Below are 27,410 nucleotides of genomic sequence, written 5' to 3' on the forward strand. Positions count from 1 at the left end.
TAATCAGTGCAATTAAGATAAAATACATTTGAGCTGTTCATTTAAGCTTAGTTTCATAAAATTAAATAAAATTCGTTTTTTGCACTTAAATATAAAAAATATTATCTTATTTCAAATTTGCATTTTTTTCTAGGGAAATTAAGTTTTTCATTTATTGAGGGGTAAATTATTCAAAAAACATACAGAGCTAAACAGTGCTAATCAAAACTAACCCAAATATAAAAAAATAATAAGAACGCACTGCATCCATTATCGAAACCGTGACTTTTGGATACACGTAAATTTGGCAATATTTGTATATTAAGCTTTGATAGAACACATTAATGAAGAGACCGCGTTATGTTGATAGCAAATATTATTTCTGTCAAAATTTTTGTGCTGGATTAGAACCATTAGAGCTGCCGTAAAAGTTTTCTATGCAAAAATTTCTTTTGAGAGTCGATCAGGGCACGATACGATGTTGTTTCGAAGCTAGAAATGCGGAGAAATTTTAACGGCGATATGTGGATATGTTATGCCAAATAAAAGGCGTCCTAATTTCAACAACCTGTATGACAGACAGAAAGTGGTTCTTTTCGCCCTTCACAAAATGTATGAGAGCGCCCAAAAACTATCAGACTCAAGCAAGACGAAGAAATGCTAGTTTGCTGAAAATCCGGGAAATCAGTACGAGACGTACCATTGATTTCCATACCACACCACACTATGTTTGTAAATCAACAACTCGAATATATATTCCATAAAGAAAAACTTCGTTAGAATTTGCTATACCCCGATCTACAGAAAAGACTTTAATTCGCTCGTTTCTGTCACGAAACGACTTTTACTAGAAAAGCATTTTTCAATTTCAGAAATAAACATGCTTGGGATATTGAAAACCCTCATTTGAAAACAGCACACCAAACATTTATTCAGAATTTATGCTCAAAGTGACGTTCTGTTGCTTATTGGTAATGGGCCAACAGAGTTACCACCGAATTTGAACGGCGAACTCTATTTAGATTTTTTACGAAATAAGCTGATCGAGCTTTTGAAAGATCTCCCATTGCAGTTACGAAGACCCATGATTTTCATGCAGAATGGTGTCCCTGGTCACTTTTCCTGACCTGTCAGGGACAGACTATTGGATTAGTCGCTTGGCCGTCTCAAAGCCCTGAGTTTAACTCTTTCGACTTTGGCATATATGAAATCAGTTGTTTATCAAGACACAATCAATACTCGGAAAGAGCTATGAGAATAAATATAAAATGCAGCAGAGTAATTTCGAAAAAACAACATATTGTTTAATATCAGGCTCTTTCAATAAACGGGTAAGAAGTGTGCGAAGTTAACAGAGACCATTTCGAGCATTTATTGTAAGATAAAAAAAATAACTTTTCATTGCTGTTAAATTGATATTTTTGTAATAAAAGAATATGATCAAATCGTAATATTTTTGAACGAAGAATATGCTGTTGCTTCGTGTTTACCAAGTTAAAGGACACCCTGTGTACCTTTCCTAAGTAATATTGATAGAAATTTTAAGATTTTCGTGGAAAATCGATATACACTGAGGTAAGGCTCTAGAATCATAAAGAGCTCTAACTAAGGCACGAAAAAGTTGAACAAGTTTTTATCCAGTCGGAGTGTCGCCGAGAGCGCCCTCTAGAATTTACATATAAATTAACATTGAATTCGAATTTCTCGACCCCGAAAACCCTCTATTGCCAAAGAAAATAAAATTAACCCCACAAACATTCAAACACAAACCTTACAATCACCTAAAAACCTAGCAATCACAAACCTTAACAATCCTGTATCTTAGTGCTTCGAAGTAGACAAATTTGGTCAAATTACAAAAAAAACGTACATAAATTGCAGAAAGAAGTCCATGTTTTGTAAAATCTGATCTAAAAAATGTTTAGATATGATCCTGTTTGATTTCATGTTCCAAAAAAAAATTAAAATATAAATAAAACAACAATAAGCTTTCAATTTCCTCACTCATTATTTGGGTGATCCATTCGTTAAAATTTGCGTTTTTTCGCATCCAAATGTCAAAATTCTCCTTTTCTTTTACTAGTAATTTAATGTCTTCCATTATTGATGCGGTTGTTTGAGAGTCTGTGTAGTCTGTCAGAGCGTTTGTTAAGCTCTCCTTTACTGACATTACTTAAATAAAAAAAAAAAAATACACATTACACCTCCCTAAATTAAAAAAAAATTAAGAGTGCTTTATAAAGAGACTGATTTTTAAAAATGAAATTTTGTATTAAAGTTATCAAATTCAAATATAAAGTGTACAGAAAGTAAATCTAAATGAAAGAAAAATCTAGATGAAAAAACATCTTTTTTTTTTAAGTAAGTTAATATAATAAATTGTGGTTAATAAACTGTAAATATAGAGACTAAGCTATACAATGTATAAACATGTATTATTTATGGTAAATGCATTATTCAGTTTTGACTTCATTTTATTTGTAAATAATTTGAAATAAAGAATCATTATTATTATTACTCATCTCTTTTTATTTTTCTTACTTTATGGGCTCGACATTATATTAGTCTTCCGCCCCATTAATCCTTAACTGGTCTGGTTGGGTCAAGGCTGACCCAGCCTTAACAGAATATTTAAGCCAGTAATTTATCCACGAGTAGGTATTACTCGATATAAAAATAGTTTTTACAAAAATGTCGAAATATCTTAGTGATAAAGACCTGGAAGAAATTGCAAATAACGTGGAGGATTTGAGTGACATTGAGGTGGACCTGGAAAATATATTTGAGGTACCTAATAAAGATATTAGTGACGTTCAAGTGCAAAGTGAGCATTCGGATATTGATGGATCTAGTGATGAAGAAATTCTTCAGGAAGAAATAAGAGAGTATCTACTTTTATGACCGAAATAACTTTATATAGTCAAAAATTCCACCGGCGCCTTCTAGAACACAAAACGAGAATATTATAATGAAATTACCAGGTCTCAAACGTAACGCTGCTGCAAACAAACAGATTTCGCCTTTCGATGCATGGTCTCTACTTTTTACAGACCAAATTCTTGAAATAATAACGCACACTAATCAAAAAATTACACTGCTTCAACCAAACTTTGGAGATACTGCATTTTCACCAAACATATAGATGAAATAGAGCTGAACGCATTTTTAGGAATACTATACATATCTACCACGTATTTCAAATCGCCTCACGAGGACGCTAAATCCTTATGGGATACCGACTGCACAGGACGAGATATCTTTCGTCTCACAATGTCTTTGAAGCGTTTTATTTTCCTGTTAAGCTGTGCGCTTTGACGATGCAGAAATCCGACAAGCAAAAAAAGCAGAAGGGTACAAATTAGCTCCTATATCTCAACTGTTGCAAAAATTTATTAATAATTCCATGGACTTAAACTACTCTTGACGAGATGTTGGTTGGATTTCGAGGTAAATTCCGTTTTCGTGTATATATTAGGAGCAAACCTCAGCGTTATGGACTAAAAATAATGTGTTTCAACTCCAAAACACACTACTTTCTAAATGCTTTTGTTTACACAGGGAAAATATAAGAGCCAATAATCCTCAAAAGCTGTCTATACCAAGACTATCGGTCTTAGAATTAGTGGTAGCTCCAATTATGCACACTAATAGAAACGTTACTGGAGATAACTGGTTTTCATCCATGAAACTGCTAAATGAGCTTAGAACTAAAGGACTGAACTATGTAGGAACAGTACGAAAAAATAAGCGGGAAGAGTCCCCACAGTTTTTACCCAATAAAAATTGAGGCGTAAATTCTCTATTTGGTTTCACTCGGATTATACCTTCGTTTGATTTGTGCCGAAAAAGAACACAAGTGTAAATTTAATTTCGTCCATGCACTGTGCTAAATCGGTGAACAATGCAACACAAACCTAAAATTATCGAACTCTACAATTCGTAAAAAAGTGGAGTGGACTCTCTGGATCAAAAATCACGGTATTTTCTTGTAACCGAAGAACAAGAAGATGGCCACTTGCAATATTGTATGCTATTGTATTCTAAATATGGCTGGCGTAAACAGTCGAATGTTATTTGCATTCACAAATATAAATAATGTAAAAATGAAGAGACGTTTAAAAAAAATTTAAGATTAAAGATCACATGAAAAGACGCTGCGAAAATCCGCATGTTTCACGCCAAATTAAACGTAGTCAATTATTCAAGGAAGAAGAACCCCCAACCAAGAGCAGGCGCTGCAATGAATGCCCAACAATCATCACAAAACACTTAACTTTTTGTTCAATGTGTAAAGAACCATTTTGTAAGCAACACTTGATCATAAAAAATTGTTGTTCTTGCAGTGAAAGCTTGTAAGAAAAAATTGTTACATATGTTTTTCCAATCTTCTCTGGTAGAATTTTTATATCATGTTCAAATGTTTTTTCTTTCTTGGGAGTGTTGGCCTAAATATTTACTTGCTAGTTTTGGGCCGTAATACCTTTTTTTTGCAAATATTTGTTTTATTTGGCTTTGTGTAATTTTATTTTTTTCCAAGCGCTGAAAAAAGTTAAATACACGTTTTCTACCAAAATACCGATGTTTTATTATTATTAGATGTCAGTAAAAACAATTAGTTATTTGAGAACAATAAAACCGTAATCCGGGTTTTATGAAAAAGCCATGGGTGGCCTGACCATACCAGTTACGTTCCTTTAGAATCACAATACCAGTTGAGGGTATAAGGAGGGAATCGTCTAGAAATATTCCCTAGTGGCGGACTGGCTACAATTTCTCGAAGATTCACAATGGAAGATTTAAAATGCTTAGAAAACATATGAAAAGCTAATGCAATATACAGTCGAACTCGGGGTAATAGATTCTCCAAATTAGCCGATCATGGGTCAACCGCCGTGTCACCAATCAATGAATAGCTTGGGAATTGTAGGTTATGTGGTAAAAAAGGAGTTTTTTGTTTTTTCTTTTGTTCCTGTTTAAGAAAAGTTTTTATTTATGAAACGAGTTATTAAGAAAATTAAAGATAAAGATTGATTTCCACTATTTCTACTATCAAACAAACCGCAAACCGTCATTCTACAATATCGTAGAGAGCAATAAATTATCGATTAACTCGAGGTAACGACATGCTACTTTAAAAAAAAAAATATTGAAAAGTTAGCTTCTTATTTATTCAAGTGCGTTATCCAAATATCACTTACAAGGAAAAATTCATTGGTATGTTGAGATACAAAACTCAACATATAGAGTTTCCTTATTGTAATAAAAAACTTACATATGCGTATATACATTCTATCTTATGACTAAAATATTTTTTAAAGAGATTTTTATAAAGAAAAATATGCATTTATTGCACAAGTACTCCCGCCCTCTCATGGTAGTCCTCCTCGTTAACAATAACGAAATCCTTTAAAAGATCTTCTTTATCAATAATCATTTCGATATCCTTTATCGCCTTGTCGAATACTCCATCTTTATGGTTTTCAACGGACTTTAAAATATCCAGAAGATCCATTAGGACATTTTTTTCATCCTGAAAAATATTTCATCATTCAGAGTTTAATATTAGAACAAGCCAAGTAACTAGGGATGTGAAAACGACGCTAACCTAATTTATTTTTATGATACGCTTTGTCATATATTTTTCACCGGCCTAAATTTTTGACTGTCATTAAAATATATAAGAGTTTCAGAAAAGATCCAACACGTGTTATTAGGTGCACGAGGTGAGTCAGTTATTTGGCTGTATTAGTGTTTTCTTATTATTGTGCCGGTTTTTGTTGTGTGGACGGTGTATTCAGAACCATTAAATACGGGTAGAAACAGGACACTTTTGCTTTAGTGCTGTTAAATTCTTTAACCGTCTAGTTAGACCCTGACAAAAACTACAATGTTTCGTATGTAAGTTTTGCAAAAAGGAGGTGGCACATCATTGAACTATAACTATAACTTATAGGATTCAATGTTTAATTACATGTGGAAGTTGATACTGTCCTGATCTTAAAATCGGAAATAAATCAGAAGATAAAAATCGTGGCAAGAAACAAAATGAACAGTGTCTGTATCTCATACACAATCAGAGGCTGACGAAAACGTAAATATTCCGAGACTCCCTAGTTCTAATTCGAGTTACACTCAAAAAATTAGTACTCAGAATAGTCATTAAAGTTTTATCGATAAAATTACCCTCAAAATTTTAGCAAAGGCAAATCTACCTATCTGTGTACAATGCGATTACTATTGAATATAGTAGAAAACACATATTGGATACAAATTTTTAAACAATGAGGCAATCGTTAACTCTTCCACCGCGTTCTGTTTTATCAAACACACTTCTAAACAAGGTGTACACTAAAATTAATGGTACAGTAACAAACCACTTAACAAATACAAATATTATAAGTTCTTGGAATTCAATGTGACAGATAGTCAAATATAAGAAAGGAGAGTATAATTAAGTTCGTCATAATAACACCACAACCTGTTTTCTATAAATCTTTTTTTACTGAAGTAAATAGGCATACTGAAGAGTATATCCCGGATCAAATTGAAATTGTATTGTAACGGCAATTACAGATGAATATGAATAACTTCTAAAAAATAGACAGATATGATGTATTTTGGACGAGAATAAGATTTTTAATTTTATTACAGCCCTTAAAGTAGTGGATATTACCTTTGGGGTCAGATAAATGCAATATCAGTGAGTGAAATCCCAGTTGCATTTCATTAAATCGATAATGTTTTCAGATCTGAGCAAGAAAAACAAACAATGTGCTTAAGAGATAAACATTTTACTGCAAATATTTCGGACCCTCGTTATAAAGGTAATAAACAATTTTTTTTTTATTTACTAGCAATTACGTTTTCACCATGATTATTTTTATTTTAGAAAAATGCCTGTTACCAGAAGATACTATAAATGGTAAACATACATCCACTCCCCAGCTCTATATTTGGATTATGTATACAAAAGTAAATTCCTTGAAAATATTGCTGAATACAGAAGCAATGAAGGTTTTCGGGCATTACAGTTTGTGCGGAACTATGAGAAAAACCCAAATATTCTACTCTTAACATACTAGAAGATACGATGTACAAAAACGCGGCTCATGATAACGATATGTAGCAAAGCTGTGCTTGGAATTCCAGTTAGTTAGTAGCAACAAAAAGAACTTTTAAAATGCAAAAATAAAATGCCTGATGACAATGCTAACATAATATATAAATCAGAATTTTAAATTATTTCCATATACCTTGGAATCAAGAACTCGCAGCATCGCAGCAACATCAACAAGGTAATAATTGTTATTTTTTTGTCTCAAGAATTATATGCTAAAATATTATTATTAAAAGTTTTAGATACTGTTATTTATGAACGTATCAAAGAATCAACGTCAAACTCAACAGAGCGCTTGAATTATTTTGATTTATTCGATTTAAGATTGTATGACAAAATAAGATAAATGACAGGTCATTTTACATCCCTATAAGTAACACGTTTATGTAATAAATTATTACGTTATGTAATAAAGAAAAGGAAAATAATAAAAAATATCACAAATGAACAGTTTTTACCTTCAGTTTATCAATGACTTTCTCAATAATATCAACGGACGGATGGTCGGAACATAAATCCTTAATTAAAATCGAAATATCTGCCATTGTAAAGGCAATAGATAAAACTCCCGATATTTTAGCGAAGTCCTTCATTAAATTAGGAACCGTCCTGCCTAAAACATAAAATTTTAAAAAATAAGGAAATAGTAACATAATTTACTCATTTCTACCAGTCAATCCTAAAATGTTATAAACAAACTGAAAACTTTTCTCGGTCATGTGAAAAGTCTTTCCCAAAACTGGTAAAGTTTCAGCTGCGATATGCTGAATGTGGTGTAGTTTAACAGCAGTACTAAGCGAAGCGAGAACTTTATTATCCGGTTTTTCCATTATATTTATGGCTCCTTTTGCGATCCCTTCAATGATCGTACTTATGGCCACCTCTTTGCTTATTCCCTCACTCATTAATTGGGTGATACATTCGTTAAAATTTGACAGGCTTTTTCGCATCCAAGTATCAAAATTATCCTTTTCTTTTAACAGTAATTTAATGTCTTCCATTATTGCTGCGGTTGTTTTATAGTCTATGTAGTCTGTCAGGGCGTTTGTTAGGCTTCCCGTTACTGACATTACTGCACCTCCTTAAATAAAAAATAAAATATTTTAAAAGTATTTTATAGAGACTCTTTCTTAAAAACAAAGAGTTTTGTAGAGTTTGCTCCATAATTTTTGGTTTCTCTGTAAGGCATAAAAGTTATTAAATAACTTATTTTAATACCTTTGAGTAAACTAATAGACATGTCTTTTAAAGAAAGTATTTTTCCTTCTTGCCTTAAGCAGGCTATTGTAGTGCTTATCTTCAAGAGATGAAACAAACGCCTACAACTAGTACCCAATTACTCTTTCTTCTGTGCTCAATTTGCTCCTAACATTCTCCAAAAAAAAGTCTATGTTGTCTGGGTTGGATTGTTTTTTTTTTGGGACAAATTTACATGTATGTATATGGATTGGGATGGTTTCGAAAACAGGGAACATACAGGCACAACATTTTGTGACTTTAAAGGCATTCCAGTTCCACATAAATTATAAGAAAATTTCCCCAGCATTATTTAGAAAAGCATTGATTTACTGGCTTCCCTTACTAAACTTAACACTATGTGTTGTTATCTGATGAGACTACCGTCTCAGTCTGAGAACATTGGGTGGGCACTGTAATGAGTAAGGCTAGTGAAAGACAATCAAAAGCTAAATGATTCAAAGACTAACAATTTTCTCTCCTTATTGAAAGATTCTTACAGGTGTTCTTTGTGACTGGTGAGGCAGTGTTATACTTAAGAATAGATATAGAGTGTGCTAAAATGGGATGCACATATGGAAAGGTTCACTGGAGATTGAAGAATTCTATAAATGCTTTATTTATTTTATTTACCAAACATTAAAAGGAAACAACAGGAAATTATAATCCTTCCTAATATTCTAATATTAAAACAACATTTGCTTAACAGAAAAGTAATTATACAAACCAATAAACTGAAAAAACTAAAAAGTAAATACGTTAGGCAGCTTAGGTAAACAGTAAATAAAACTTAAGTCTACAAAAATTGATTTGACTCAAAACAGCCGAAATTTTAAGCTCACAGCTTCAGAGTATACTGCAGGCAAGAGAGAAGTAAATTGAGATTTATTATATATAGAAATATTTAATGGTTATAAGGTCATAATCATTGCAGCAATTTTGCGTTTGAATATATATTAGTGCCATTAAACAAGTCAATATCATTATTGCTGTATAAAATATTAAAACATGAGCAAGCTCGATTTAAAGGTGCATTTCTTGCTTAATAGGTTTATATTCTAAATAAAAGTGAAGGTGTTTTCTAGTGTGTATAGAGGGAACAAAAAAGTTTAAGTCCCTTCAAAGATGAGGTACATCAATTTTATAATTGCATAGTTTAAATAAAAAAAAGCTGGCTGCTCAGAATAGCGCAGTGCCTCAGAGATAAAAAATTAAATCTTTGTAGAAGTAGTTTATGGTTATATCCCCTTGGAGGGTATATTCCATCAATTTTGTATCATACATAGATACTTCAAAAACCTGCGCTGCACATATTCTGGTCTGTCTATATGGACATTAGAGTTGGGGAACCACACCATTGCTGCAAAAAGAGCTTTGGACTTAATTAGACTGTCCGTCCAACCTTTTAAATTCTCTGATTATGAAACCAAGAGTTTTCAAGATTTAACAACATCATCGATGTGTTTGTTGAATGTCAGTTTGTTATCAACTATGACCTTTAAATCCCTCATAGAAACGACATTTTCTAGGGGAATATTACCTAAGCTATAACTGTGCTTAATTTCATTGTGAATATTTGAGACTGACATACACTTGCACTTTTTAATATTTAGAGGTAATTTATTTATTGTACACCAGTGTGCTAAAGCATCAATGTCTCTTTCCAATAGATCACAGTCCTCTTAAGATTCTATTATGCGAAATATTTTTAAGTCATCTGCAAATAAAAGACACTCAGACATAACTGTACCAGTGATATCATTAAAAAATATAGAAAAAATTAATGGGACAAGATTGCTTCCTTGAGGGGCACTACTCAGTGTGGGATAACAATTTGACTTAAAGCCAAATTATAGATATAATTTTTTCAATGATAAGACCATGGTCCAACCTATCGAAGGCCCTGGACAAATCTGAATACACAACATCTAATTATCTCCTATGTCCCACAGGTTTGTATGCTTTTTATAGAAAACACGTGAGATTCGTGACGGTCGACCTACTGAAGAAACCATGTTGTTTTCATGAAATATGATTTTTGAGTTGATGACATAAACTGTTATAAATACACTTTTCAAAGGCCTTGAAAAAAGTTGGACAGTATGAAGACAGGTCGTATTGTAAAGGTGAACAGTGAAAAGGTGAATTGCATTCACCACACTGGCACAGGAAATTTAGGTTGCAGCAGGGGTGGCAGATTGATGATGGTTTGGACTATAGGTAGGGCTGTAGGCAAAAATTCATTGTTAACAATGATTCACATGCCACCCGCTTTGTGCATGGCTTTTTGGCTGAAGAGAGAGATAAGGTTCTTCAACAACTAAGAATGTGTTCAACAGAGTAGGATTTTACAATTGTTTAAAAGATTTTACATAATGTTAATAAAAAAACTCTGATGTGACACTATATAATTCCTAACACTTACCAAAACTGACTAAAAACTGTTTTGTCCTTGTCCCTTTTAACTTGTTAGTATGTATTTTCTGTTTTCAAGTGTAATCATATTTTTAGTATAATTGTGTCTATTTAATCTAGACTTTTTATTTAATTTTATCTTTTTTTCATATACCAGCAATTAAGGACTAATTTGTAAAAACATTTTTATTTTCTCATAATATGTGTAAACCTGTGTTTTGGTACTTGCACCAATAAATAATTTAGTTTTTTTTTATTAAAAAACTCGAGGATATGAATACGAAAATTCACCTTTTAGCTGCATATCATCATTTAATTTATAAATTGCTATCTGGATCTCCTGAAAATTGTGAATTTCTGAAAAACTGCACTCATTGTGATTTAGGCCACACTCTTCTATGATACCTCAGCCGAGTTTTTATAGCTTCCATACAAAAAGCTACTCTATAAAAATAATTTCAATCATTTCTGGCTTTAATTATTTTTTAATTGTATCCTTAACATTGTATTAAAGTCGTTTAAGTCACTTTACAAGTTTTTGATTATCTAAAGATATATATTTCTATTTAAAGAATTTTACATGCTATCCAACAATTCTGAATTCTTTGTTTATAAAACAGATAAAAAAAACTATAAAAATAAAAAGTTGAAAATAACAGAATAATGACTACCTTGTTTGTTGATTCACTTTCAATGGATTCAGGAAAAGAAACACTAAATCTTAATCAATGAAGTATAATTTTCCATGCCAATTTTGGTAGCAGTTTACCAAGAGACCCACCCTTCAATTATATTTGTCCTAAATAGTCATGCCTTAAACAGTGTCCTTAATAGTCAGCAAAAAACTATTTTGCTTTAATTTATATTAAATATACATGGTCTGAATAAATTTATAATAAAAAAAGTTTTTGTTTCTAGGTAAATAATTATAAGGTTAGATGCACAAGTACTTGGTAAAAATTGATCAAAATAATTATTTATTCAAATATAAAAAATATTTAATTTCCCTAATCACAGATTTTAGCAAAGTTTACTGAATAAAACATGTAATATAGTATTTTATTCAGTAAACTTTGCTTTTGGTCACAAATCTGGTTTGTTTTACTTAAATTTACTACAAGATAAATAGGGTTATAAGTTTATCAATATTGATGAGCTTATGCCATTGGCTTTTTATGAAAATATTATGTTTAATATTGATCTTTTTCCTTCTCCTTGTGATACAATAAATTCAATATTATTTACTATTATCATTGTATTGTGAGATATTACTGGTATTTTAAAAAATATTTAGATGGCCAACTTATCAGATGGTGTTTTAGAGTATTTAAGACAATATGGCTTTTCTAACAGAGAACACTTTATGATCTATATTTATTAGATATTTTATCAGATATTCATTTTAATGAGGAAGACATAATGAGCTTTAATGAATACAGAATTTTGGGATTTTAATTTTCTGATTCATCTGAATCATATAACTAAAAAAGCATTGTTGGAATTTGCTTATTATACTCATTATATTAATTAAATTGAAATAGTAAACAAAAAATGTATTGAATTCATTGATTTTAAAATATGACTTCAAAATAAAGACATTGTGTATGATTAAATAGCTCACTCTCTTATTTAAAGCCTCTAAACAAAAGGAAAATATAAAAAAGTGCAGGACTAGATGTAGCCAAGCACTTGTCTCAATTGAGTGAGATTTTTTTTGTACACCAAAAAAATAAATATTTTATTACAGAGAATCAATCAATCAATCATTTAGCTTTCAAATGGTTCAAGAAAAAATAAGTGTTTTGTAATCAGACAAGATTGATGATTTACAAAAAAGATGCAGGTAATGTAGAAATAAATTTCACACCTGACTAATCCCTCTACTCTTTACTTTTAATCTGATTAGCCTTGAGAGAACATATTATACCTAATGATCAACTTATATATCAAAAATATGTCTTACCAGCTCCAAGTGCTAAGGAAGTTCCTCCAGTCAAAGGGGCCCACCATAGGGATCCCATAACCAGTGCGGCCCCCGTACTACTCACAACAGTTCCAGATACTTTGGCACAATTACTCTTATAATGGTGTTCCTCTGCCCTCTTCTTGATCTCTGTGAATTTTTCCAAAATCTCATCAATTTTATCAATGTAGTCTTGTAAAAATCCATTGTAGTGCTTTTGGATGGGACACAATTTTGTTTGTAAGACGGTAGAGGGATCACTGGGAGTATGAGGTGGAAGAGATGGATACTTCTTGAGAGGAGGAGGTTGAGTGGTTATTGGGGTGTGAGGCAGAGAATGCTAAAATAGAAGATATTATTGTATGTTAAATGATTTTACACTTGGGTTCTAGACTTACATATTGGGGCACCAAGGGGGTAAGGTCTTCCATTGGCAACTCAGGATATATAGTGGTCTTTTTACGGATTTTTTCAGCCATTCTTTATAGTAAAAGTTACAGGACAACTTCAATATGTTTTATATACAGGACAAGTATATTAGACAGTGATTGTCTTACGACGCAAAAAGGACAAGGTCATTGGGGATAAATTACCACGCTGACAATTTGTGGATTTTAAATAAGTCTCACTAGAATTTGTTAAGCTAGTAATCAAAAGTTAGTTTTACTTATTTAAGGCTTTGTTTCGTTTCTAAATACAAATTAGGAATAATAAACAAAGGATTTTGTATCCTATTAGGAAGTAATCAACAAACAAACAACAGCTGATTTTGACGTTTGACAGCTTGTGTAATGTTTCATTACAGTTTCCTGTAATTTCAATGGCGTCCGCGGGTTGTTAATCTTCAAACAAGGTAAGAAAGAGGACTCTTAAAATCCGTTTATGACGGTGCAACTTGTCAGCAATTTTATCGCACCAATTAGTTGCTGCGATTTATTGTCAATCAGGTGTTTCTACTGCTTCTATAATAGATCTAGCTCGGAAGAAAGTTGTTTAGAACATTTTGTAATTCAAAATTTCGGCTTTTCGCCTAAGGTTTCTTTCTTTAGGGTTAAGGTTGCGTCGAATTTGCTTTTATTTGCATTCAATAAGACTGAACCGATTAAATAATACGGTAGTACTAGTAGTAGTATAATACGAGTACCAAGTATGTCTCCAACAATTCAATTTTGATCAGCAATTTCATCGCGACAAACAACGTTTTTTTGTCAATGAATTGCTACTGCAATACTTTGCACTTGTTGTTTTAGAAGAACATTTTGGAATTAAAGTAAACTGAAAAATCTAAGAGTTTGGAGTGGTTGCGTTAATTCAATTTAGTTAATTTTTGGTGGTTTCTCACGCAACTTTTCTCTGCAATTTTATCACCCGAACTAAATTATTGCTGCGATTTTATCATATTTACATAATACAGCTAATTAATCAATAAAGTTCATTGGTGAGTTTTAAGCCTGTTTGTGATAAGTCAAGCTTCTTTCAGCGATTTTGTTGCACCAACCAAGTTGCTGAGATATTTTGGATATTTACACCATTTGCTGTCATATTATAATATTCAAATTATGCCACTAATCAGCTAACATTACTTGTACTAAACTAGAATCTGTTCTAATTTTATACTATAATGTTGCATTATTTTAATAAATTTGAAGTCCATTTGTGACGAAGTAACTTTTCTCTGTGCTTGTGTCACCTTAAGTAACAGTAATTTTTTTGAAAGTTTTAACTATGGAAATAATCAGCCGATTTAACTTTCTTTTTAAAGGAACATATTCGTTTTACATGCAATAAAGTTGAGCCAAATGGGGCAACTTTTCATTGCGATTTTATCACAAAAATTTAAAAATATTTGTCGCATATAAACAGCCGCAATGAAAGCTTGTAGGAAACAGTTTTGGAGTTGAAGTAAACTAAAAAAATTAAAAGTTTAACCTCCCTTTTAGGGTTTGAAGTTTTATTTTTATGCACTAAAATTGCGCTGTTTTAATTAAGGTAATTAAGACTGTTTCTGACACAACGTTTATCTGTGATTTAGTCGCCTGAATGATACACCTAATAAATCAATAAAACGCAGAGGTTTAGTAACTTTTAAGTCTGTTCTTGACGAAGCAAGCTACTTTCGGCAATTTTATCGCATCAACTATCTGCATTTCTTAATATTTAAATTATGCAACTAATCCTCTGATGCTACTTATTCTAAACTAGAACTGGTTATGCTATAAAGTTGCTTTATTTAAATTATTTAATTCCGTTTGTGACAATACATTTTGATTTACAGTGGAGGGTATTTATTCCTAGATAATAAATTGAGCCGACTTAATAACGTTTAAGTAGATACGTTTCTAATGACGCAACTTTTGTTCGCAATCTTATTGGATCAACCAAGTTGTGCGATTTTTAGTCAATCTACTAAAGAACTAGCTCTAAGTTTGCATTTGTCGGATATAAATTGCCAAAGTGAAAGCCTTTAGAAGAAAATTTTGGAATTAAAATAAATTGTTTTAGAGTTTAACTTCTCGCTCTATTTTCAGGCGATAAAGTTGCGATGTTTTGATAACTTTTAAGTCTGTTCCTGACCCAAATTTCTTCTACAATTTTGTCAACCGAATGATGCAGCAATTAAATCAATAAAATCGCGAAAGTCTAGTAACTTTGAAACATGTTCGTAACGAAACAAGGTTCTTTTAGCGATTTTGTCGCAGCAATCACGTCGCTGATATATTATCGAAATTCATTCTATTTGTTACCATTTTATAATACTCAAATTATGTAACTAATCAGCTGATCTACTTGTTTCAAACTAGAACCCATTCTAATTTTATTCTACATATAAAGTTGCGTTGTTTGAATAATTTTTCAGTCCATTCTGGTAATGCAACGTTTCTCTCTGATTTTGTGACCTCAAATAAATTGTAATATTTTTAAACTCATACAATAAAGTTGAGCGAACTTAGTAAAGGTCAATTATCTTCTTTAATAATTCATTTTTTCACTGCGATTTGTTCACCCGAACTAAAGTGCTGCGATTTTATGATATTTACATGATGCTTCTGATGCAATTTTTCTTTGGTATTTTGTTGCTTCAACTAAATCGCTGCTCTTCCTGAATTTTCTAATAGGAATTTTTTGAACTTCGAAATATTTACAAGAAGCTGTTTCAAATAAATTGGACTTGCTCGTATAATCGCTACAATGATGCATTTGAGATCATACAAAACTACAATAAATTTTTTAGCGCCACCGTTTTACCAAGTTGGAGAGCATTTTGAACAGTTGCTTCAGTGAAATATTAATTAAGGAAAAGAAAATAAAGATGACCCTTTAGCGACAAAAAGCGACAAATATCATATAAATACCATTGTGTCTATATATAAAAATCAAACCAAAACCACTTTAATTGATCGGTATAATTATTGCCAACTGACAGATGGAACAATGCTCGCTCAGCATTCTTTGGGCCGCATCAGTGAATAATTTTATGCGACAAAACATGACCGCATATTTATTTTATATGGTCGAACGTGATGTCAATATAGATAATTTCTTAATCGAGTGAGGAGAGTTTTTCGGATGGCACTCTGTATACGGAGGTATTGTCGAATAGAAAAATATTACGACTACATCCTTGTGGTAGATTTTTATTATGGTTTCAGTCTGTCAGCAGCACTATATATCTGCAAGATTTGAATAGCTAGTTTTACTCACCCATTCTATTTAACTACCCCACCCTTAGATACATATAATATCTTCAACATATATCCTAGGAAAATAATAAACTTGCCAGTTACTCTGCATAAAATAATTCTGACCTGCATCTGAACACCTTTCCTTTACCAAGATTATCACTCTTTACAATATTTTGGCACTTATCGTTATGACCTGGTATTAAAACAGGTACACTCACCATTCTGTTATCCTCATTACATTCATAAATGAATTGGGCCTCAGATAAATTCAGCCAATTTGATCAGTCCCAAATTTCAAAAATTCCATTAATAGGACATATACGTTATGAGACTTTCTAGCAACTGCGTTTTGTAAGATTCTGGCCTACATTTCAGCAATTTTTACAATTTTTCTATCAAAAATCTTTCGAACCGTCACATTAAGTACTCCGATCACATACGCATAATTATTTAAAATTTAGACCTATTAAATTGGCTTGGGTGCCGAATTCGATTGCAGAATGTTTAAAAGTTCGACGTAGTATGATTACGACATTCGTTACGTAATTATAAGATCGGACGGCTTGAACGTTTTGCTTTATTCGAAAGAAAAGTATTGTGGAATGTGGTTTTACTCTGTGATTTTAATGATTCTCAATTCAACCTCACCCACTCCAAGTAATAAAGTTGGGAAAGGAAATGATTTTGCCTAGAAATTAGTATTCAGATAGATCATAGGAAAAGCATTAAGTTAAAGATAGAACGATAATGCTTTACCGATTCTTGCTTAGTGAGTACCGCACACAAAACGATCTCACCAGTCCTCTCCGCCATTCGTCGTTCTCTATGTTGAATCGGTTTTCAATTTGGGTCGAACTCTAGTTAGTAGAAGGGAAGTACAAGAAAGTCATTATCACTTTGAACTGTTTAACTTGTGCAGTTTTTGTTATTGCAAGTTAATATATTGATTTCCGAATCCAGGCTCTAAGTTGGAAAGACCTGTATAGTGAAGGTATTAATGAATTCTTTAAATTTTTAACAAGCTGTCGACAATCCCGACATAAGAGACATAAGCGGCATAGGTGATAAACCAACTATAACGACTGATGTATCATCGACAAACTGGCACACAAAGAATATCTTAGAACATTCGGCAGTTCATTTAAGAAAAGAGAATTTTTGCCCTTTTACCATAATTTTCATCACTTGGTATATAATATTCAACTATGATTTAGGCAGTTGAAACCTCTAAACTATACAAATGTACTTTATTATTATAAAAGAATGTTACGATTTATAGTGTTAAAGGCTTTTGAAAGGCCAAAGCAGAGTTTCACTTCTATCAACTTGCAAAAACCAAGTTTGTTATCTTTAAGTATTATAAATGCTGGCAGCAGAAGATCTTCTTTACTTCATCAACGGGACGAAAAGAGAGTAAGTGGCTTAAGACAGGTTTCCTGGATACTGGATTGGATCACGGAGGCCAATACCAACAGTAGTCAGCAAACTAATTTATTTCAATTTTTAAGTATATACAGCACTCTATACATTATACTGGAGAGTACATCAGTATGATTTGTTCCCTGGAGTCTGCAAACATATGCTACTACAAAAAACCAGCCTTGTTGAAGGAGTTCAATAATAGGAAGCTCTCTCAAAGCGAAGAACACACGATTGATTTGAGCAATGCCAATCGTGTGTCGTGTGCCCTACTTTGTGCTGCCATGGCTCCTTCCAAAGCCTCCTAAAAGCTAAACGCAGAGTGCAAGTTTGTTGTGTTATCAGCAAATATCGTTTCAAAGTTTTTGGTAATAAAAGAACAGTTGTATGTTTATTTAATGAACTACAGGCTGGTGAGACAGGTAATACAAATATTTGGTAACAGGCTTTGCAGAAATATCCTCTCCTTCTGATATCGCACCTGAGGCAGTGGATTGTAAGGGTTTTATGACTCATATCACAGGCAGAGCAGAGTACGAGAACTCCAAGTGGCATACGGTTAGGATAAACAGGCCCTCTATCTCCATGGTCTCCAGAATGAACAACATACCAGTAGGCCATACTCGCTGTGAAAGCACGGTATTGTGTTCGAGGTTAAAGTCTTTGTTATGTTGAAATGTGGAGAGAAAATCCTAAATTGCGCACACCGCAATACGACCGTATTAATCTGGTCGGATAGCAGCCCTGTCATTATCAAGCTAATACGGCCGAAAAGGTGAGCTCTAAGCTCGTACGGGAGTGCATTAAGGTCCTGGAGGAATAGGTGAAGATTGGGCTCAAGTCTGCAGGTCGTATGCAGGTCTTGATGATCTTACAAAATGTTTTACAGATTTAAGACTTATATATTCATAATTATCATCGTTATATTCATAATTATATCAGCTCATTCACATTGATAGAATATAAATCCATACCCTGACTTATTTTTACATTTTCTGTATTAAATTTTACGTTGAAATCACTTGCAACTCTCAGCTTTGCTTGCTTGCTTTGCTAATATTTCCAAGCATTTTCCAGATTTTCAGTTTGTCAGGTTGAATTAGGGATATTTCTTTAAGAGCAACTTGCAAGCAAATAGTGATAATTTTGGGATATACTACAATAAAGTCGAAATTAAATAGTTTAGTAATATCGACTGATCCACAAAAAACTCTGATAAGAGATATCGAATGGTGATATCGGTTTTTTTTGGTCACGGTTTGATGATGTGGAGTTGGATATCATGCCACATTCCACACTTATGGTATAACTCATTGAAAGTAAAGGTTCCTGAAACATCAATTTCTCTTAATGTAAGAAATGCGATGAAAGATTAAACCACTTCTATTAAATCTTTCTCCTATCCATCTGAGAAACTATATATCACTTGTAGTCAGAATAAAATACATAGACCCATCTTGGTCCGTTTAGTATTTTTATTTCACTGATACATTATTCAACTTAATTCCCACCTTGTCTATTCCTTATCGCAACCTTAAATCAAAAAAAATTAATAGGGCGTAAATCGGACACAACAACAGGTAGTTATGTTAGTGAAATATCATCCCTTATGATTCGGCGTTCGGATCGAACAAAAAGGATCGGCCCTTCTGTTTAGCCCCGAAGGTACAAACAAGGCGCTTTCTGTCTGTTACATAATAAAATACAAGGTGTTGGAATTTTACTTCCTTTGTGGTCTGCATGTATTATTACTATTATTAGCCCTAAGGGGTTTTTACAGGTTTAAAAAATTATGAATTAACATCATAACTCCCGTAAGACTTTATATACATTTCGCTGCAATTTTGAAAATCGATAATTTTCATCTTATTACCATATTATATACCCCCAAGAAATTGTAGTAATCTGTCACATATGCCCATTATCTATCGTGTGTGAAAAATTACACACGTCGTGCGGTAATGGCATTACTTTATAGTCTTTAGGGTAGATTGTCTCATTCAACTCTCTAATATATAATAGGGGGTACATTCACGGAATATTAAGTAAACATTTATATCGAAAATGTATCCAAATAGGCACTTTCTTTGATAATAGTCTAATCTTCATCTATAAATCAATTTTTCACAAAATTTCTTTAATAATGCAATAAGCTGGATTTTATAAGAAAAATTACTTATAGATCTTTGAACGTTAATAATTTGGTAAAATAATATTCAGGGCGTTCCATTAAAAAATATATATTTTGATAACTTTTGTGACTCACCCTATACATGCTTTTTGCTCTACTTTATATTATGTAGTTTAGGTGGTATCTTTGCCGGACGAGATTTATTGACGCACTCAGTATATTTTAGGCATTTAGAGAAATTATTCAATTTCAAACGTGCATGGTTTTTTGCAATAGTATTATAACTATCACCGAGATATAGATCGGTAAGATTTAGATGGAATATAAAAAGCTAATGTTCCACCAAGAAAAATACGATTTCCATATCAGAATCGATGATATCCTTAGTCAGATTGCAGACTAAAGAGGATTGAGGAAACAAGAATCTGAATGTCGATCAAAATATTTTGATAATCTGATGGCTCCTTAATCTGATGAATTAAAATTTAATAAAGCTCATCTATTGAAAAGTGCCGACCGCATGCAAGTCCATTGAATGGTGTACACAAACAGGACTCTTGGTCAAATCTGAAAACATGAAGATCGTACTTTAATCACACGATTACACACAAGAGGAAAACTTGTATAAGCCACCAAGTAGGTACCAAAAACCTCTAAAACTAAAGCAGGAGGTCATTGCTTAAAGAGTGAATTGCTATAAAGCAAACATGTCAAGGAGATTGTGAACAAGGCCTTTGTCTGTATCTGGCAGTTACGAAGGATAGGCGACAGGAAGTGGGCTACTAAATCTAACATACTTCATTGGCTCTACGTATACTTCCGCCATTAGGCATAGTGTGACATGTCGGTGTACCATGATAAACAACAATGCTCAGAAATTGGCTAGACTATAAAGACTGGCCTGTCGTTGCTTAACAGGAGCAATAAAATAAGCTGTTGAAAATCTGCCGGATCTTTCTCTACAGTATCAGAGGAAAGCATCCTACGTAAAAATGACAGATGGCGAGGTCTAGAAAAATTAGCTTAAGAAAGAAGGGTGGCACTGACTTCTATAGCTAAGGTAGAAAGAGGAGCTAAAACTATTTGATTGGCCAAATGCTTTAAAATAGCAATACCACGCACATCGTCCCGATGGTTTACTAATTTGTTGCACATCTCGCTATAGAAATCACCAAAATGGTTTGCAAAGAACCATAAAGCATGACAAACTTTTCCACTGGGAAGGCATGCAATATCTTTAAAGTAAGGACTACCTATTTGCTATTCTAGCAACAAGGAACGAAGGAAACAAAGAACCCTGAAAAGGAAATAATTATTTAGGGCTAAAGAAAAAGCAGATAAGTTGGTCATTGGGAGGCAAGGCGCCGCAGGTAAAAATCGCAAAACATTTATTAGCACAACTATTGTGATACCTTGAAACAATCTCGGTATAATGCCTATAATTCTTAATTGGGTACGAATGTCAAGTATGAATTTCTTGTCAAAATCGTGAAACATGCCGTGAAGTTCTTCAAACTTTAAAAAAGGAGGGTCGTAGACCCAAAGGCCACCAAGCATGTACCAAAAACAAAACTTAACATCCTTTATTGGCTCCATAATGCTGCTGTCAAGCATAGTATGACTTATGTAGGTGTGCGATAACAAGCGGTAACCTGTATTTGCATATGGAGCAATAAAATTAACCCTTGGAGTAGCGCTCAAAATCTAAGGCTTCCACTGCGCTTTCAGAGGGAAGCGATCTTAACTTACATAGCCAAAGTGACGAAAAAGGAAATGTCCTAACGTTGCTTTTGAAGAGATCAGCTTTGAGAAGAGGATAATTATTTACTCCGATAGCCAAGCGGCTTTATAGGGTATCCGAGGATCAAGAACCACTTTAACTCTGGTAAAAGAGTACAGGGATGTGCTGAATTGGCTTCTAGAATATAGTGATGTGAAAGGTAACTGGAAAGCGTATAAGTTTGGCTGTGTGCCTATTGGTGGACTAGAGTAACTAACTGAGTGGCTGGGCATGAGAGTTCCACTCTAACCAGTACTACTACTATCTTACATGAAAAACACTACATACCTTATTTTGATATCTAAACGGCAATATTAATAAGAATTCTAGATAGCCAACTACAGGCAAATTCAAAAATATTTGAAATTATATTGAATCTGGCTTGCTCGACTATATCAAAGATCTTATTTCAGTTAATTAGCATAATTTTTTGATAGGCCGATCTTATATTACTAATTTCTCTTATTTTTCCAGTTATATTTGTCAATCCATCGCTGCCCAGTCTCAGGATGAACTTATATATACCGATTTTCTAAAAGCTTTCGATAGGGTGGATCACTATATTTTGTTGAATGAACTAAACTGCATTTCATCCAGGCTAATTCATTTGCTTTATTCGTACCTACTTGGTAGATCGCATGAGGGCTTTAGATCTAAAATTTTTAAATCAGGTGTACCTCAAGGCTCAATGGATCCGTCGTTATTTATTTTGTTTATCGACCATTTGGTTAGCTCACTCACCTACCATAGACTAGCTTTTGCCGATAAATTAAAGCTATTCTATAACATAGGCAGTGTTAATGACTGCTTATTTTTTCTAAATTGTCTGGATTTCTTGGAGACTTGGTGTGCTGATAACAGAGTGGAGCTTAATGCGGCGAAGTGTAGTGTGGTAAGTCGGTACTTATAACCACTCTACGAATAATACCATCTTGAGCAGATTAAGTCGGATTATTGATCTTAACCTTCGATTCCGAATTTATCTTTACATCATGTTTTCATAGTTTTGTAATGTCAGCCATGAAGAAACTCGAACTATAGTTAGAAACTCTTAGAGCTTTACTGCGGAGTCTAACACTAAACTGCTTTATTAGGTTAAAATTGGAATTTGGCTGCATCGTGTCAAATCTAATTTACCAGTGCCACATTGATTTTATTGAGTTTGTTCAGCGCAGGTTTGCTAAATACTAGCCTATAGCCTTGATGGCATACAGTGCATCCCAAAAGTTATGTCTAAATTAATTTAAAATTCAGGGGTGTATTCGAAAAAAAAACGCTCGGACCCGTCGATTTTTATTTCAAGTTGCGCATTTTTGTACGTGAAGTTTGTATATACAGGGTTCCTCAAAGATAAACTATGACCATCAACTTCATTTTTTCAAATGAAAGCACCTTTTTTTTATTTCACCTTTGAATTTCGCGTGGAATTCTACGTGTTTCATGCATCTGCAAATGTTAAAAATGGTTGCCATTCACGGCTTGACAATATCCAAGGCGATCAATAAAGTCTCGTTTCACATTTTCAATCATTTCCGGAGTTATGGCGTATTAACAAACACCTTCCACTTGAGGTATCCCCACAAAAAAAAGTCCATTGGTGTTAGGTCAGGCGACCTAGCAGGCAATTCGATGGGTCCTCTCCTTCCTATCCACCGATTGGGAAAGGTTTCATCCAAAAATGTACGCACAGTGGCAGCATAGTGCGGAGAAGCGCCATCTTGCTGGAAAATTAGTTCTTCGTCAGGATAGTCTGGGTCCAATGGATTTGGAAATAAAGCTAGTAATGCTGGAACTAATTCAAATTGGAGAAAATCGAGATACACTTGTCCCGTTAAAGTCTGTTCAAAGAAAAAGGGACCTATTACTCTTCCGCGTACTATTCTACACCACACATTTAGTTTTTGAGGGTACTGGGTGTTTACCTCCATCATCCAATGCGGATTTTCTGTTGCCCAATATCGACAATTTTGTCTGCTCACACTGCCATTCAAACAGAACGTGGCTTCATCCGAAAAAATAATATTTGTTACTAAATTATTATTTAGATTGCACATGTTTTGTAAGCGTTCACAAAACTCATTTCGCCTATTGAAATCGTCATCAAATAACTCACTGCACAGGAATAACTTTGTAGAGGTGATATTTGTGCTTTTTAACTATTCGGTGAACTATAGATTTCGCCATGTGTAAATTTGCTCCAATCTGCGACAGAGGAGTCCATGAATTTTCTTCCAAAGAAAGCAAAACGTCAAGTTATTCATTTTCATCTCGAGCAGAACGACCAGATTTTGATCGATCTCTAACATGACCGAATTCTCTAAATTTAGCCTCTATTCTACTCACCACTTTTTGACATATCGGAGGACGATCGGGATGGATTTCATTGAATAACTGAGCAGCTTCACTTTGAGTACGTGTTCTATCACCAAACCCAACCATGCACAGAATTTCTATTTTTTCTCGTTCCGTTAACTTTACCATTTTGAAAATCGCAACTTTGCTCGTACAAGTCGTACACTTCACACTTGACAATATCTGTTTGGCGTACAACTGTCATACAGTTTCAATGAAAATATACGGTCACCAGCCAACAATAAAAAAAACACGAATGAATGGGATTTTGCTCTGTATAAAAATTCTCAGAGATAAGGTGACTCGTAAGGTGAACTTCAATAATAATGTTTTGTCGTCTTTTTTTAACTGTTGACTTTAGGTATAGGAGCATGATGCATGAAACATACGTAGAATTCTACGCGAAATTCAAAAATGAAATAAAAAAAGGTGCTTCCATTTGAAAACATTAAGTTGATGGTCGTAATTTATTTTTGAGCAACCCTGTATATACAAACTTCACGTACAAAAATGCAATAAAAATCGACGGGTCCGAGCGTTTTTTTTTCGGACACACCCCTGAATTTTAAGTGAATTTAGACATAACTTTTGGGATGCACTGTATATACTGTACGGGGTTTTGATCAGAACCTACTATTAGACCTAATCTACATCCGTTATATTAATTGTATAATGGATAGTCTTATTCTTCATTCTTATATTTTTCTCTTGGTCCCTGGGCTACTGGGCATAATCGATGTATATTTTTGTTTATTATGGCAGAAGTTCTTTAAATAGCAATAAGGATGCTAATTATACTAGTAATAAGAGTGGTAACTCCTTCATTAACTTTTCTTAGAGTTTTGAATCGTAAAAACTATAAAAATCTCGAATTAAAATTATTTAAGCTACTTTTAATTTGAATAATAAGTATCTCTTTTATGTCCTTGCACTTTAAAACTTTTTTCCATATCCACACATTCATTGCTTATATTTTTTGGGACAGACCCTATTATATAAAAAATACATATTTTTTGAGGGTCATTAACATATAATAAATATACAAATAAGCCATCATTTATCTAAAAAAAGTCATCACAGGAGTAACAAAAAAACTACTTCTTGCACCTGCTCTATTATCTATCCGTTTAACTCTATCTCAAATTAAACTTCCTTGAAAATGACTTACATTAAATTGAGACCACACAACAAAAAAAACAAACAACTGCCTTAGTTTTGAATATTTTAAACTACCACGTGCCTTTTTTTATGATTAATTGATCTTCTGGTCTAGTGGTAAATAGGTAGCAAAACGCGCCCGACGGCCTTCGTACTTAAAAAGAAGAGAAATCAGAGATGGAACGTGGGTTCAAAAATTAATTATAAGAGTCGCCGTGAGCACACGAATATACACCTTTTAATTACCAAATTGCTCGTTTTGTGCATCATCAGTTATAATCCAACTCCCGTGTAGGTTGCAAAAGATGAATTTATATTGTGCGCAACTTATTAAATGTCACATGATGTTAATTTATCGGCCCTGCAGTGGTACGAGGGAATTGACATTTTTACAGATCCGCATAGGGCGCCGCCCGAATGCTTAGGGCCAGATTTTTAATGAACACTTTACCTTGGAATTATTCTTTAAGAATTTATTTTTACCCGCTTGATCAATTAATTATTACAAAAAAAGTTAATACGTGGTGCTGCTTTGAGATATTTAAATCAAAAGCAGTTGGCTTATTTACTTGATGCCTTAGTCTATTATAATATTATAATTAAATTAATTGAAATGGAAACTCTATTTAATAAATATAATATGAAAATTATTATTATTAATAATAATATATATTCCCGATCAAATCCAAATCTTCATCACTAAGCTCCTCTATCTTCTGGAAAACCCCGAAACTGCGCCACCTTTCTTGACCAAAGAAGTTACATACCTTCTTCCGAAAACAGACCAACCAGTGGAGAACCCTTCAAAATATTGACCCATTACGTACTTGCCTACTATTCATAGGATTCTGAGTGGCGTTCTCTGCAACAAGATATATGAAAACCTCCATAAAAACTATCTGCTTGCAGAAGAACAAAAAGGTTGCAGAAAGCGCTCTCAGGGATGCAAGGAGCAGCATGTGATTGACCAGATAGTTAGCGGTTATGATAAAAAAAACACGAAAGATCTCTACGCAGTCTACATCGACTATTAAAAGCCTTTCGGCACTGTGGTCCCCTCATGGCTCCTGCAATGTCTAGATATGTACAAAATCGACCCCATGATAACTAAACTGCTAAAATGTATGATGGAAGGATGGGAGACACAGTTAGTTACTGGCGACGCAGATATTAAGAATGAATACATTATCATAAGAATCAAAGTCAAAGTCAAAAAGTGCTTTATTGTTTAAAAAAATATATATTTTTGTTAACAAAGCATGATATATGTACTGATACTCAAAATATAGCTTAACAAGATGAATGAAAACCAATAAAAAACATATATAAATAAAACTTAAGCCTCACTCACAACAAATAAGGAACCCATAAAACTATACAATATCCTCAAGGACATTCCGGTAGAACTCTTCCAAGTTATAATAAGGTTTGCTTAGGAGTGAATTTTTCAGCAATCCTCTAAAAGTCTTTAATGCATTAGTTGCTTTTAAACCGATAAGCAAATGATTAAAAACCTTTCGACCCTCATATAAAAATGACATTTTTATTGCGGAGGGTTGTTGGGTGGGGTCAGAACTTTCATGACAAACAACATGAACAAAGCCATTAATATATAGCAGGAACAAGACAGGACCCAAAATGGAGCCCTGTGGGACACCACAGCAACTTCCAATTATGAGGACTTTGCTCCCGAGCACACAACATGTTGATAACGGCAATTAAGATCAGATCGAAACCAGGAAAGAGCCAGGCCTCAAAAGCCATATCTCTCGAGCTTTAACAGCAGTATCCACACAATGTTCTCTTTAGGGAGGAAAGGAAATTTTTCAGGAAGATGCACTAGACGCTTTTTGGTTCTGTATTGCTCCTAACCCTCTTTCGACCACGCTTAATATCCTGAACTATAGATATGAACTCGAAAACATTCAAAAAAATATTGTCAGCAAATTATTCTCCAAGACAGAGAAAGATCTCAAAAGCCAGCTCAGATGCATTGAGAATTTCTCCAATGATATCAAAATGAAGCTTGAGATTGACAAATGCAAGAAGTACAGCATGAGAAAAGGAAAATGGCAAGAATCTGAAGCGTCACGAGCTAACCCAAATGTTCTCCACCTTCTGAGGTGGAACTGATGAGAACACTAGGATTCGCCCAGACTCAAGGAATTGCAGTAGAT

General features: G+C 33.4%; 1 protein-coding gene and 1 long non-coding RNA gene across 2 annotated transcripts; one reads left to right on the forward strand and one right to left on the reverse strand.

The window, feature by feature from the left end:
- Positions 1–5,125: 5,125 nt before the first annotated feature.
- Positions 5,126–13,480, reverse strand: LOC126738701 (uncharacterized). The gene is made up of 5 exons (XM_050444143.1): positions 13,109–13,480; positions 12,711–13,050; positions 7,767–8,177; positions 7,555–7,709; positions 5,126–5,509 (listed from the first exon to the last, which is right to left on the reverse strand). The coding sequence occupies exons 1-5, from the start codon at positions 13,187–13,189 to the stop codon at positions 5,324–5,326; spliced, it is 1,173 nt and encodes a 390-aa protein (XP_050300100.1). The 5' UTR covers positions 13,190–13,480; the 3' UTR covers positions 5,126–5,323.
- LOC126738702 (uncharacterized) lies at positions 5,625–7,544 on the forward strand. Its single transcript, XR_007661422.1, has 4 exons — positions 5,625–5,702; positions 6,727–6,803; positions 6,869–7,274; positions 7,333–7,544. It is a non-coding gene; the product is annotated as an uncharacterized LOC126738702 (long non-coding RNA).
- Positions 13,481–27,410: the final 13,930 nt, after the last annotated feature.

This window comes from Anthonomus grandis, chromosome 7 (genome assembly GCF_022605725.1).
Source record: "Anthonomus grandis grandis chromosome 7, icAntGran1.3, whole genome shotgun sequence".
In the NCBI taxonomy this organism is placed as follows: Eukaryota; Metazoa; Arthropoda; class Insecta; order Coleoptera; family Curculionidae; genus Anthonomus; species Anthonomus grandis.

Bases quoted from the DNA above. Each gene is read 5' to 3' on its own strand.
- LOC126738701 (XM_050444143.1), bottom strand. From the start codon at position 13,189: ATGGCTGAAAAAATCCGTAAAAAGACCACTATATATCCTGAGTTGCCA. The intron at 13,051-13,108 runs GTAAGTCTAGAA...CTTCTATTTTAG, and splicing joins CCCCCTTGGTGCCCCAATAT to CATTCTCTGCCTCACACCCC. The intron at 8,178-12,710 runs GTAAGACATATT...TTTTTATTTAAG, and splicing joins TTCCTTAGCACTTGGAGCTG to GAGGTGCAGTAATGTCAGTA.